The 15798-nt window shown below is 40.1% G+C and overlaps 1 protein-coding gene across 6 annotated transcripts in view; it reads left to right on the top strand.

Annotated features, from left to right (window-relative positions):
- Nucleotides 1-15798, top strand: part of Sorcs1 (sortilin related VPS10 domain containing receptor 1) — a 470846-nt gene that overhangs the window by 310522 nt on the left and 144526 nt on the right. For all 6 annotated transcript variants that reach the window (XM_047552963.1, XM_047552962.1, XM_047552961.1 and 3 more), the window contains exon 5: nucleotides 1249-1322. In XM_047552963.1, coding sequence (XP_047408919.1) covers nucleotides 1249-1322 — 74 coding nt within the window. The remainder of the gene's footprint in view (nucleotides 1-1248; nucleotides 1323-15798) is intronic.

Below are 15798 nucleotides of genomic sequence, written 5' to 3'. Positions count from 1 at the left end.
TAACTTGATGTTCAAAGCTTCTTCCATGTTGCTGTCCGCATGCTCATTCACACTTATTTAAGTGAGCCAGGCTTATTCATAGAGGGTCCCTGTCTGAATCACCACTTTGACCCAGGCTGCTCCCTTTGTGAGTAATGCCGTTTTCCTCGGTTTGAATCCTGCCATTCACTCATGTCCCAACTAGTTCTCCACAATGTCTGTGAAGCACCCCTTGCTGACGTCTGACCCTTCCTTTATCCTGGGGACCCTTGCCTTTCTCTCATTGTCGTCAGGTGCAAGTTACACTGAGTGCCCCTGCAGAGCCAGGTCTAAATGTTCCACTCTCCAGTCTCCACGATGTTCTCTTGATGCCAACTCAAGTGGGACCAGAGACTTTGCCTCCAAGCAGAGCACCGTGTGGATTCCAGTTTTTTGGCATGTGATTTCTAAGAAGTCAATTAACCCTTCTGAGCCTCAGTTTCCTCAACTATCAAAGGGAGGTCTTAATATCTGTCTGGTAGAATTTATGTGAAGAGTAGAGATGAGGTATGCTGAACAGTCACTTGGCATGGATCAGGTGCCCGATAAATGGTAGGAATTATTGTTAGTGACTTAAAAAACAAAAAACTACCTGGGGCACACAGGACATGCTTTAAGGATGTGTTTCCTGTCTTTTCCACCAAGGAGAAACTTCAGGGAAGCAGGATCCTTATTCTGTGTGTGTGTGTTTTCAATTCTCTTGGCTATATTTGTGGGGGAATTGTTGGATGATACAGTAACTTTGTTTAACTTTTTAATGTAATAGAAAATGGTTTTTCAGCATAGATGTACCATTTTATTTCCCCACCAGCAACCCAAGAGTGTTCCAAGGATTCCACATCCTCACTGACATTTGTTATTGTCTCTTTCTAATAGCAGACATCCTAGTAAGTGTGACCTGTTAAATTAAATTGTTTTTCTTTTGCATTGAACTGAATGTTGTGCTTCTTATCAGGTATTGATAGGTCACTGGTATACATTCCTGGAAGAAATACATTTTCAGATAATTTGGCCATTTTTAAATTGTCATTTCTATTTTTATTACTAAATTATAAAAAAAAGTTCTTTATTCTGATAGTCATTTCCCATCAATATACAATTTGTAAGTTTTTGTCCCATTTTGTGGCATCCTTTGACATATAAAACTTCAAATTTTGACAAAACAAAAACAAAAACTGATGCTTGTGCATTTGGTGTACCATAGGGCTGATTATCTCCTTTTCTCTACAGTTATACAGCTCGGCTGAGTTTGGGAGAAGATGGCAGCTTATCCAGGAAGGGGTGGTACCAAATAGGTTCTACTGGTAAGTCTCGCCATATCCTCTGGCATATGAAGATATTGTTTTGTAAATGAGCCTTGGAATCTCCACCTTCATACGGCAGGGTGTGACACTGAGGTAGTGAATATTATAAGGGAATGTAAAAAGTCATGTCACTAATTTCTGCATAAGTCAAAAGTGGATCATTAAGATTAGAGGACAGCAGGGACTTTGTATATGTTGCTTTGATATGTTCCGATGAATCTGTGAGAAAGATATTTTTAAAGACACAGTGATTTCTATGACTAAAGGCATTTTATTCACATAGTGGCATATTCCAATAAACAGGGCTTACTTAGTCTGAATGCAGCTCTTCCCCTCATTCCGCATTTCAGGTCTTCTGGAACTTCTTGTAGTGTGGGACACAATCAGTTGTCCTAGTTTCTTGCTTAGCCTTTCAGAAATATTCTATGAATTACCAAGCACGGTTACATAGACGGTCTTACTTTGCTCAGGCTGCTGTAACAAAATGCTGCAGACTGGAGACTTAAACAGAATCCTGGAGCCTGGGAACTCAAGATCAAGGTGCTCGCAGATTTGATTCCTGGCAGGACCCTCTTCCTGGCTCACAAATGGCTGCCTTTTGTCTGTTTGCTCACATGGTGTAAAGAGAGAGAGCTCCGCTCACTCTTGCTGTGTACCTAAGGAGATCTCCCTTACATCTCCTTATGTAACTCTAATTATCATCAAATTCCCCACCTCCAAATACCACCACAACATTAGACGTGAGGGCTTTAGCGTGTGAATTTGGGGGTATATAAATATTCAGCCTATAGCCTACACAAATACAGGCATTTGCATTCATGTAATGTAAATGCTAGTTATTCACACTGATCTATCTGTGCCTTGTTTGATTTTGAGAGTGTGTTATTATCTATCTACATATCATTTTACTCTAAGAATATAGATGGGAGGTAAATCATAATGTCTATTGACATTGCCTGTAATCCCAGTGACTTGGGAGGCTGAGGCAGGAGGATCAGAAGTTTGAGGCCAGCTGGACAATTTAGTGAGGCTGTCTGAAAATATGAAGGAAAAAGGGCTGGGGAAATAGCTCAGTGGTATAGTGCCATTAGGTTCAAACCTCATACCATGAAAAAAAAAATAAGCTATATATGTTAGTGGGATGTGTATATGGAAATACAGGAGCAGGGAGGGAACAGCAAGAGATAAAAGGAAGCAAAGAAGGTAGTATTTTTTTTTTTTAACCCTCCCTGGTTAAATTAGTGGTGACCTCTGTCTGTGGGAATAGGTGGCTAAACTTGAAAAGAAGGGAAATAACAGAGGCTAATTTTGGCTTTTGTGTTTCCAAGGGCCTAGATCCTAGCAGCAGAATAAAAACAAATTTTGGAACATTTTCTGGTAATCTTAGTATTTCTTATCAAGACCTTTCGAATGCCCAGCCTCACCTCTGCCAAAATATGGGCTTTGCCGTGCCCCAGCTCATCTCATCTGACTATGGAAAAATCACCTGGGGTGTTTCCAGGCTTCTGCTGCTGAAAACAGCACTACAAAGGGACATGCTCAGCCAAGTTAAATGTCCCTTGTCCCCCTTACTCACATTGTCCAGAGTCATCTGACTGTGACCTTTAAGGAAAATGAGCTCCCTGCAACCAGGCGGTGAAAGTATCCGCCTGCCCCTCCTGGGGCCCCTCTGCCTCTCGGTGGCCTGAGCACTCAACACGCAGACTGGCTCGCGCAAGGAGCATAACGGCTCCCTCCTCCACTCCACCTCTCCCCCTGCTAGATGAACTTCTAAGAGGAATGCATTTTTATCTTTCTCATTTTCAAACACTGCCCTAAAATCCCTGTGGGAGTCAAAAGCCAGAGAACTGCATTAAAGAAATCTCTTAAAAAGCAAATGAAACTGCCCGAAAAAGTGAAAGACAAGCTGTTTGAAAATAAACTGCCTCAAAGAAAACACGGAGGGACTTCTATATGGACGGAAGCCATTTCCTCCCCCACTGCTTCAGTCAGGGTTTTAGTTGCTACGACCAAAAGACCTGCGGAGAACAATTAGAGGAGGAAACGTTGACTTGAGGGCTCACTTTTTCGGAAGTTGCCATCCATAGATGGCCCACTCCATTCTTTGGGGTCCCAGGTGAGGCAGAAGGTCATGGTGAAAGAGTATGGAGAAGGAACATGGCTCAGGACACAGCACCAGAAAGCAGAGACAGACAGACTCCTCTCACCCCAGACAAAAATATATACCCTAAAAGCATGCACCTAATGACTCACCTCCTCCAGGCCACCCTACCTGCCTAAAGTTACCACTTGCACCACTTAGTTAATCCCTATCAGAGAATTAATGCACTATTTAGGTTAAGGCTCTCTATAACACACTTATTTAAATGAAATATTACTCAGCCATAAAGAAGAATGACTTTATGACATTGGCCAGGAAATGACTAGATCTGGAAACTATCATGCTGCGTGAAATAAGACAATCCCCCCACATCAAAGGTCAAATGTTTTCACTGATAAGAGGAAGCTGAATTACCTTTAAACTTTGTTGCATTGTCTCTCACGAGTTTTTGGTTTGGGGACACCTCACATCTAAATCATAACACCTGTCATAATGAGACTTTTCTACATAAAGAAACTTTTGCTGCATAGAAGTTTATTCACCTCTCTCCTGCTGCTTCTCTTGATAGGGCCCACCTGAGACTTGCTTTCCGAGTCCAAATTGACCTCTCCCAGGTCCAGAAATTCAGCTCTGCCTCTCACGCAGTTTCCCTTCCCTGGTTAGCATTCCCCGCTCACTGATTCACGAAACCATTTCGTCTCTGTGTAATTTTGCCTTAAACTTATAATGTCAACTATTATTTTTTTAAGGAGAGTCCATGTCTTTTTTTTTTTTTAATCATTCTGTTCTTTTCTTGGTGCTGTATGTATATAGATCTCAGAAAACAAATAAATGAAGGAATGAAATAAATGAATGTGTTCCTCCAAGTTCCTTCTAGAAGTGAAGTTAATGCTTTGCTAATGGGAGAGTTAGGAGGAACTGGTTTTTACTTATGGCAGCTTCCAAGGGACTCCAAATCTGCACGTGGAACACAGAACTAGAGAGGAGACAGTACCCACTCAGAGGGTTGGACAGAGTTTGTTCCTGCCAGTAAAAACAAAAGGCATAGACTACTATGATAGAGAAGGAAAAAGAACTGAGACAAGAATATTGCCCTGTAAGTCGCACATGATACACAATGTTTTCTAACTCACTGGAGGTCTTATTTTCTCATGGCATTATTATAAGATGAACAGACCACGTCCTTTCTTATCTATTCCTTAAAGAGGGGTCTTCTGTTTGGAAGCTTTATTAGCAAAGCCATGGCATCCAAATGTCTTAAAATTATTATCTTTATAAAAGCATTTCCCACTACTGTATATGAATCCTAATTAATCTGTTTGTTAAGTAACATAAATAAAACTTCCTCTCTTTTCCTTTGGGAGCAAAAAGACACATCTTTCCCATTCAAGTCCTAGTAGTGTGATAAGCACTATTCAAACTGAAGCTATTTAATCCTCATAACAGCTTTCTGAAGGAAACCATTCATTATCATCAACAGATGGGAAATCTATGGCACAGAAAGATTAAGTAATTTGGTCAAGGTCACACAGCTAGAAGGAGCAAAAGCCAGGATTTAAATGCAGGCTATTTGTCTCCAAAGACCATGCTCTATTAAATCAGTGGACACTCTTGCCTCTGCCTGTTGGCCTTGTTTTCTGGGTTGAGGCGGTGAGCCTGGACATCAAGTCTACTCAGGCAGATGAGTGGCAGATACTCAAAGCTCGGCCACAGTGCTGCCTGTGTATCTCTCCAACTGAGCTTGGCAAAAGACCCCTCGAGTTCTGTAAGCTTGGTTGTGTTTTCCAGAGAAGGGATGAGCCCTTGTGAAGTGTACACTGCCTGTTGATGAAAATCTCATGGTCTCTGCCCACCTGGCCTGTATTCTGACTCTGAGCTACTTCCTGATGCCAGCAGAAAAGTTGTCAATCAAAGCCATATCTAGTAGACCCATTCCTGGAATCCAAGCTGCTTCAAAGTACATAGAAACTATGAGGCTATTTAGGATGATTCAACAAGTTTAATTAAAAGAAACTTGCTTTAAGCATTTCTGCTTGGATCTTGGCTCTGGAGGTACAGATGGACCTAAGAGGGATTTCTCTGGTGCTAAATTGAATCATTAAGTGATCATGGGTAATAACATAACACTTGCCATACAGAAAAAATGAAGATGAGATCTTATCTTTTCCAAATCATCCAACACACTTCAGAATTACTTCTATTTGGGGGTGACAATAGCCATGCCACCCCTGGAAGCAGTAAATGGCAATTGTAAAATAATTATGGGTTAAAATAGCTTATTCTCACCTTATCACAGGAATTGCTGTTAATACCATCATAACTACCATAAATACGAACTATCTTCCAAGGAGTTCATATGGCTTCCAGAACTGATATAAGGCATCATATAAAACACATTTTGGCACAATATTACCATTATTGGAATAGATGTCCTTTTTATTTAACTGACAGCAGTAGTGGTCCTTGCTCTTTCCCATGTGAAAAGTTCTGGGAGATGGTGTAGCCTGGAAAGTAAGGCCTCAGGGACACTGAGGTCTGCTAAGTAGGGAGTTAGAGGAAGTTAAGTCACTTCTGTGTGCCTCAGTTTTCTCCTCTGTAGGATAATTAATACCTACTTCATTAAATGAGATCCTTCTTATGAATTGGTTCCGTGCGCAGTGTCTAAGACTTGTGCTGAGGGCCCGGTGACTGTCAGTAATAACCTTTTAATAATGACCGATTTTACCTCTTTCTGTTGGTTCTTTTCCCCTGCTTTGTGTCCATTCTCAGGTTGTCCTTCCCCATTTTATGCAAGTGATGGACACTACCAGCTTTAGGCTAACAAGCTAGCAGTTGCCTCTTTGCCTGAATTTCCAGGAATTGAATCTGAGTGTCCTGGCCTGGATCAAGGACTCATTACCCATGGAGGCCAGACCCAGGTCTACCCTGGAGGCTGAGTCACTGTGTGACTTGGATGGGGAAAATATGACTTCTAAAAAAGAAAAGGAAAATGTTTTCAAAATACTGTTGTTTTAAGAAGGGAGCATAGATTCCCATCAGGGGAAAAAAATACAGATGGGAGATCTGAGTGTTGGCGAGATAAGGCTCCTTCAGGGGTTTGTATTTTGAGTAACTATAATGGACAAGGTACTTATTGATTCTTATGGATTCTGTCTTCAGAGCTCCTTTGTAAAGTAGTGGTTATTTTTTACCTTTTTGATGAATCAGAAAAGTGATGTAGTTTATCCAACACAGCATGCATAATATGTAAGAGACAGGTTTGCAAATTTAGTCTCTGTCCCTTGCTGGTATTTGTTCATATCAACCCAACATTCAAGATTTATTTCCCATTTGCATCCCCCAGAGAAAAATGGAGGAAAAAAAAAGACTCCGCTTAAATTCTAAAACTACATATTCTTTAGTTTAATAGTTCTGTACGTAAAAGTTGAGGTGTTGCATTTGACATTGAAAAACATGGAATTGAAGGGTCATTGGTACACTCAAATAAGTGAAGCTTCTGCAAAAGCTAAATTCTCTGTTAGAGGTTGAAGAATGTGGTTTGTTGGAATCTGAGTTTAGGATAAAGCAATAGAAAATAGTTCTCATTATAAACTCTTCAGGAATATAGGAATATAGTAAATATGCAAAAAACAAGGGACTCTTAATTGTTAAAAATAGTTCAGACTTATAATATTGATCACGTTGGCCTGATATACATGGAGCTGACTGATATCAAGGACAGCTGAATGGTGATTACATATTTCTGTGACTAATTCAGGCATAGAAAAGTGAGAGTTTGCTCAACAGTGAACTTTGTTATTTTGGAAAGCCAACCTTGTTTCAATATTTTCCAGGCATCATACGATAGCCATGTTGTTTATCAGAGAGAGAAAGAAAGGCCTGTAACTCCATAGGCAATGTGTTTGAGCATGTATGATGCCCGCATTGTTTCCCATTGATCAAGGTTGGTGGATGGGAAAGATTGCCCATTCTTTATCTTTGCAAGTTCTGTTTGTTGAGTGTTTCTGGTGGGTCAAGGCTGGTGCCAAGTGTTTTGCTTGTATTATTTAAATCAGTCCTCAAAATCAATGATGGGAAATAGTTTCTTGATCAAGACTATCAAGACATGTGATAGAGAAACACAATCTGTCTTTAAAAAATATTAACGATATTGGCTCATTGGTCTGAAACATCAGAAGGTCTAACTTTATCAAGACTCCACTAGATCCAGAGGCTTATGAAATGGCTTGGATCCTGATCTCTCACCGTCACTCAGCTCCATTCTCCTCTGCATTAGCTTCACTCTCAGGCAGACCTTCTCTTTGCAATAGCCTCTGGCAGCTTGCATCTTCACAGGAAAAGAAAATACCTTCTTAGGACTTGTTTCAGAAAAACTTCTGAAATTAAATTTTATGGACCTGATTAGGTAACATGCTTGTAGACATACCTGGGGGTAGAATCAACCTTGGTAAGCCACAGGGACAGGGAGTAAAGAATGGTAAAACCCTAGGAAAGACTGAGCTGCTTCTACCCAAGAAAGGGGAGAGAGTAATGGAAAAACACCACAAGAGATCATATTATTCATAGATATTTTAATTCTAAGTGCAGATCAGAAATAAGGAGGTAAATAGATAAATCAGGTCCCATTAAGCTTAAACATTTTGCTCAGTGCTACATATTAGCAGGTCGTGGTGACAGAATTTAAACCTAGAGTGTATCTAAGGAGCCTGTGCTCTTCATGCCTATCATACGATTCCATCTCCAGTCTAATTTCATGACCCCCAACATGCTGTGGGCCCATACAGCTCATTTCCAGTTCTCTCCTTACTCAGAACTATTACGTAGGAGGATATTCCACACACCTGGCCTAGTGTGCCTATCCAGGACTCTTTCCTCTAGCCTCAGATATCAAGTCTGCAAAAAAAAAAAAAAAAAAAATTGTAGTCACACATCTGTCTATGGAATATGAAATACTTTCTCTTTTATTTATTTATTTCTACTTTTTACAGACTGCATTTGGATTCATTGTAAATAAATGGGGTACATCGTTTCATTTCTATGTTTGGGCACGTTGTAGATTCATACCATTTGAGTAATCATACATGCACATAGGGTAATGATGTCTGTCTCATTCCACCATTTTTCATACCTGCTTCCTCTCATTTCCCTCTACGTATTCTAAAGTTCCTCCATTCTTCTCTCAATCCCACCCCCCACCCCTTTTCCCTGATAAGTGGATGATGATATATAATAGTTCCTCTTTCTGATTCTGACTTGTATTGCATGAGTTCTTGTTGAATATTGCTGCTGAATCCATTCAACACACACACACACACACACACACACCACACACACACAAGGTTATCATGCCCCTCTTCTTCACTGAAATGTACTGACCATTCCACATGGAAGTAGTAACTTTTCTAAGCCACCCACATGCCATGTCCTCTAAAACCTCAACAGGACTTAGAGGACCTGGCACGAGATGGCTGTAACCCTTTCCCTTTCCTCATATGGATTTAGTGTATTCAGTAACAAGAAACTGAGCTTTGCATCTTTCCCCACATCCTGCAAACTGGAATTGAAATGGAGTCTGATGATGTCCCCAAGAGGAGGAAGGAAGGAAAGCAGACAGGAAGGCAGCAAGCAGGAAAGAAAGGCAGACAAACAGACTCTATCAAATAACCAGATATGTCGGTAATACATCCAGAAGGGAGGATGGCTGGGGTTTTGTTTGTTTGCTTGCTTCTTTTCTTTTCTTTTTGAGATGCTCTGCCTCATCCTTTCCCCAAAGCTGTGAAACAGGTCTTAGCGAAGCATTTCTGAATGAATCCATCACTCACTTTCAATTTTATGTTGAGGTGGCCGTGGAGTTTGTCACCACTCAGAATCAGCTAGCTGTCTTGCTTGCTTTCTCTCTCTCCTTCCTTCAAAGGCTTCCATATTCCTATATGCCCTGCATCCCAGCCTTCACACTTCAGAATCTTACCTCCTCTTGAACCTCTGGGTTTCTAAGTCCCACAGGTTCTACTTGTTGATATCATGTTTGCCACTTCCTCTTCCTTTCTCCTTCCCATTACACTGGCTCAACACCCTGCCTCCCGCTGGAAGTAGTGAAAGGCCTCTCCCTACTTCTCCCGGAGTCATCCTACTGCCTCAGGAAACGTGCATTTCCCTACTGGAGTGTTCTCCTTCCTCATTGCTAATAATGCAAAACTGGAAAGAGGGAGAACCTAGCTTGATTCTTGGGCACCTGGGCTTGCATCTTCTCTTGGAGACCTTCTGCTCACTTCAATTGCATATGCAAAGTTCCAAACACCAGAAGAGTGAATCTATGTAATAATAAGTCTATGGGCCAGTCTGTATTTCTTAAATGTATGGTTTTGTGTATGTTCTCACCTGGGTATAAACTGTTCTTATTCATATCAGCTGTGATTAATTAATGTACATCCAGACAGCATTAGTCCTTGTGTACAAGGATGACGTGTGGAGATCCTTTTCATCATGGGGGGCCTTACTGACCTTATTTCAAGGCCTACCTCTAATGTGGAACTTTTCTGTTTCATCCTAATTTTCTGGGCAAGAAGAATGTCTTTCTCCTCTGAATTTAATCATCATTTTTGTCATGAATGAAATGTAATTCAACATAACATGCACTGTATTAGACATATACGTGTGTGATTGGTAGGAAGACCACAGGTCTAGAGTAGATTCAAATCTCAGCCTCACTAATTTCTAACTGGGTGATTCTAAGAAAATATTTTACTTAATTGAGCTTCAATTTCCTTCTACAAAGTCTTATGGAACGGTATCATTATTATCAGTATGTAACTTAGCATTTAGTATGTTCTTCAAATACATCATTTTTATTTTTTCCTTTCCCTTTCCTGCTAAAAGATAAGTTCCATAAGGGCCAAGACTCTGTGTTTTGCATGTTTCTGTCTATCTCATACACTACAGAGCAGCAGAAACATGTGCATACGCACACATTTGTGTACACACATATGGGTTACATTAATCAAACTCACATATTCATGTGTATGCATATACGTAAACCCATGAATACATGCAAATTGAAACACATCTTGAATAGGCTTCATTTGTTAAAATAGGCAGCCATAATTGGTGACCTCTGTCTTTTCTTCTTTCTTATAGAGGTTAGAATCCAAAATCAAAGTATAAATTGAAGGGAGGAGAATTCTAGAGCAGTAGAAGGCACACTTTTCTACACACTGGGCTGTTTATTAACTCAACAGGCTGCCTGTCCTGAGGAGTGCGCTTGTCAGCAGAGGAACTCAAGGGAAGGCAGAATGACTGTGTTCTAGACTGTTCTCTGGGAGTCTGCCCTAGACTGCTGATATTAACAGACCCTTTGCATGTTTCAGAATATGGGCTTCTGGAGAAGCACTCAGATCCTTCTTTTCTTTGGACTGTGGACTTCATTCTTCTACTCTCCCTTATCCTCCCAATGGTCTCTTTTGGATGGGAGACCCTGCCCTCTGAGCTGGATCCTGTGGGGTTTGGGTAAGGAACAGGGAACAGTGACAGGAAACCTAGAGATCACACCCCAAGGGCAGTGCTGGGGGAGGGGCATCCCTATTGTCTGCACCATGAGTGCCAGATAAGATCATTTTCATTATCCTTGAAAGACCTGGTAATGATCTCGCCAATGAGTGCTGTTTCCCAACCCTCTCGCACCTGCTTCCACTTCTTCATCTTTTCCTATGATTAGCAAGTTTTCCCTACAAATTAAGCTAAATGTCCCCTGCTGAGGTGTTGAATGCATCTCCTCTCTCCTGCATCCTTCATTCACTAAAGGCAGTCATTGATTCCTGTCTCTCTTATCTTGATGATTTCCTGTCCCCTTGGGCTGCAGCTCCTCTGTCTTTGAGCAACAGAGATTCAGTCACTTCTCTAGGTTTGACTAAGATTCCTGTGATGGTAGAGTGTAAAACATTGGGTGGGGGGAAATCCTCCTAAGGCTTCCTCATTTGTAATTATGTGAAAAGAAATTGGCTTGGTGCTAATGATCACACCTCAGCCTTCATTTTTTTTTATTGTAAACAAATGGGATACATGTTGTTTCTCTGTTTGTACATGTCGTAAAGGCATACCATTTGTGTAATCATAAATTTACATAGGGTAATGTTGTTTGATTCATTCTGTTATTTTTTCCCTTCCCTCCCACCCCTCTATTCCCTCTATTCAGTCCTTCCTTCCTCCATTCCTGCCCCCCTCCCTAACCCTAACTCTAACCCTAACACTAACCCCTCCCACCCCCCATTATGTGTCATCATCCACTTATTAGTGATATCATTCGTCCTTTGGTTTTTTGAGATTGGCTTATCTCACTTAGCATGATATTTTCCAATTTCATCCATTTGCCTGCAAATGCCATAATTTTATCATTTTTTATGGCTGAGTAATATCTCAGCCTTCATTTTTAAGGGATTCTGTTTTTGACTGTTTTTGTTTATGGTTACCTTTGCTCATTTAATGGGCTACCTTTTGAATATTGTCTTTTGGTCAATAAGAATGGCAATTAGTGTTTAAGAGCAAGAACAAGTCAGAATGCCTTTGCTGGAACCTGTTTTTAAGGAGCATAACATGGAACTATTCACTTCTTTAAGCCTCACAGTCTTCATCAGTAAAATGGTCATCACAAAAGAGTGTTCTTCTGATCTATTTGCTGTTAGAATTAAAATCAGATAATTTAGGTTAAACACATGAGGTATATGATGACTAAGTTAAACACATGTCGTATATGATGAATAAATGGTAACTATTGAAAAGAAACAGGTAGGAGTTACTAGTGTCTTTCTGAAATGTGACAATCTCATTTAGATTCAACATAATAAATTCCATTTTCAAAGGGAATTTATAATATATACATATAGTTTACTTCTTTGTTGCCCCAAAATCAAGAACAATGCATGGAAATTGAGCTGCCAGTTTTATTTATATCTATTACCCAATTCACTTAATTAACATCAACTGAGTTATTTTAAAAGCTAAATCCTGGCCACAATGGCTCAGGAAGTGTAGTCCTTGCCCTCAAGGGGGCTTGCCTTATTTAGGTAGAACTGCAGAGGGAGCACCTACTAAAGAGGATGCACTACAGTTTGCAGGCAAGCAGATTTGGAGCCTGAGGTCACCAGACTGTCGGGAAGAAAAACCAGGCATGGAATCGGGGAGAGAAGAGCAAAGATAAAGTAGAACTTGCCACTCCTCTGCTTCTGCCTCTGATTATGTCTAGCCAAACCAGCCTTCCTCGGGAAATAACTGCTCTTTTTCTTTTGCTTTTCAAACCCTGCATATACTGTTATTTCCTTTTGGTTAATTCTAACATGAAACCAAGCAGAGACTCTGGGAAATAGCATTCTGACTTAGCCAAATTGATCCCAATCCAAAATCACCACAATAAGCCAATGAAAACATGTCAACTATGCACATCATTTAAAAACATATGTAATGTATTAGTCGGGGTTCTCTAGAGGAAGAGAATCAAGAGGAAATATGATTATAAAAAGGGGATTTATTAAATTGACTTACATGACCAGAAGCTGGAGAGTCCACAATGACTGTCTGTAGGCTGGAGAGCGGGAAGAACCAGTAGCTGTGTAATCCAAGAGATGGAAAAATCCCAGAACAAGAGGAATGAACAGTGCTACTCTAATCTGAGACCAAGGTTCTGGAAACTGCCTGGAGAATCACTGGCAGAGTCCTCTTTGGAAGAATGAAGAAGCAAGAGTCTGATATCCTCAGAAGATTGAATCAGTGATGAAGAACACGTTCAAGAAGAGTAGAGCTTGCATCTGCATCTTCCTCCTTGTTCTTGCAACTTCTATTCCATGCAAGCCACCATACTATGGGGCAGTGCCACCCATGCTTAGGGAGGGTCTCCACTTCAGTTCACTATCCCACATTCCACTCCTTCCTAGACAGGCCCTCATTGACACACCTAGAAGCCTCTTCATCATCAGTATCTCTTAATCCAATCAAGTTGACTATTCAAATTAATCATTGCATGTAACTTCCAAATGGAAACAAAAACAAAATTATGCTGCAACTTAATGTGATGAGATTTTTTTCCCACCACATCTTAAAGCATGATAAGTATCTCCCCCAAAATATGAGAAAATTCCCATGTGTCACAGTATCTGTTTGTGTATATTCCACTTCTGTTTGAATCATACTCCCCCTGTCCATATCTTGTAACAAAGCACTAAAATGTAGGGGTAGCCAATGTTAACATAGCTAAATGTTAAATGTATGGTTAACTATGTAGCTAATCCTTACATGTAGAGGAATGGGCGAGAGGACAAAGAAAGGGAAAACTCACACATGTGTGTGCTTATGCGCACGTGTGCATGCACACACATGCACTCACACATGAGAAGAAATTAAACAGCACCTAGAAGAGTGCCTGGCACATGCCACATATCATCAAATCTAACATTTAATTAGATGAAGATGCACATTATTTTATCAGTAAAAAAATATGCTGATTAAACTCACATGATGATCACAAGATACCTTCTGATTTAAAGAGATGTTGAAATGAAAAAAGAGTCTTTTGGAAGGGATGAAATAGGCATCCAATAAATATGTGGTTAATGAATGAGAAATGATTAATGGATATTGGGGATGAGGTATTCCTAGATATTTTTCCAATCAAAGATTAGATAGGCTTGTCTTAGTAGATAATGACTAAGATGCAGAATAGTAAATTCAATATAGGAGGGTAGAGAAGACCCCCAAACGGAGGTTTGCCTCATTGACTGAGTAGGAAAGAAATGCAGAGTGGATAGAAGAAAATCCTAAAACAACCAGGACTAGTGAATCCATATAGATGACAGTCCTGGTGTGTTCATGCATCAGAATATCAGGACTCAAAGAGAACTTAAAAGTCATTCCGTCAGACCTCCTATGACCAGCAGGAATCTCTTTGAAAAAGTGCCAGATAAATGCATGAAAAGAACCTTTTGGAGAGAATGGAACTTTGTCTGTCTGTCCATCAGGATCTATCTTCCTCTAAAGAGAATCTCGAGAGGAAATGGACCTGTCCCAATGTTCTTTATTGTGGGCTCTGGCACTTAAAACATCAACACCTCTAAATAGAACAATTCCATAATTTAGAGAAAGCTGTCAAGGTTTTCACAGGCATGGCAAGATATGCCCCGGGGTGGGGACAGAACCTGCATTTATGAGATTTATGGTAAAGGGTTTTACGTGAGTGCCTGAAGTTTAAGGCAGATAAATCCCAGAAGACAAATACTACCAATAATTGAATTACAAAGCCATTATCATGTGCTGAACAGAGCAACTTTATGACTCTATTGTGACAAGATGAAACTTGTTAGAATATTTATGTGCCTGGGACGGTTTCTGCATCACCCTCCAAGAGAACAAAGCAACTCTTCCATATGCCTCCTATGAACACTTATCCTCTCTCAGCAGTTCAGTGGCCAAAGAAAACAAGAGACCTGAGGGAGAAGAATCTAAAACAGATAGGGCATACAGACACATCAAGGTTCAGATTTCATGTCTGACCCCTATTGCAACAACTTTTGGTCCTGTTGTCCCCTGAAATGGGGCTCTTCCCATATTAACCAGGGAATCCTCAGTATATAAGAACTATAGCAGCCAAATAATTTCCTACTTCTGAACAAATTCAGAGTAAGTAGATCCCAGTAATCAAGACACTATCCTAATTTTATCACTTTATTGAAAAGTATTGTAACTTCATTTTTTGCAATTGTTGATGTCTATGATTTATAAATTTATAAAATCCAAAATAATATAGTTGTTTATGTGCTTTCTGTGGCAAAACGGCAATGTGACCAATCCATTACAGGTGATCACTTTGATTTTGTAAAACATAGATTACTTCCTTATTTATAGTAGTTCTCATTCAGGTTATTCTTAGGAGATTTGGATAGAGTTTCCCCTTCCCTAATCATTTTTTAAATTTTTAAATAGTTCTAGAGTTAAAGAACAATTATGGAGATAGTAGGAGATCCCCATTATTCTCTTTGCTCAGCCTCACTGACTTGACCGTCTTGCATAAACATGGTCAAGTGTTCACAACTAAGAAATTCACATTGGTAGAATACTGTTAACTAGGTGTTTTGAATTCCTCCAGACTTTTTACTAATATTGCTTTTCCTGATCCAGGAACTAAATCAGAATCTCATATAGCATTTATTTGTCATGATGTTTTAATCTTCTCAGTTCTGTGGCAGCTCCTCCATCTTTCCTTGTCTCTCACCACCTGGGCAATTTTGAAGAACACCAGTCAGGTATTTTATAGAATGTCCCTCAAATTGGGTTAGCCTGATATTTTCTCATGATTACAGAGTATAGATGGCTGGAAATGACCCCACAGAAACAATA

This window comes from Sciurus carolinensis, chromosome 5 (genome assembly GCF_902686445.1).
Source record: "Sciurus carolinensis chromosome 5, mSciCar1.2, whole genome shotgun sequence".
In the NCBI taxonomy this organism is placed as follows: domain Eukaryota; kingdom Metazoa; phylum Chordata; class Mammalia; order Rodentia; family Sciuridae; genus Sciurus; species Sciurus carolinensis.
Note: the sequence above shows the minus strand (reverse complement) of the source record. Positions and strands in the feature narration are given on the sequence as shown.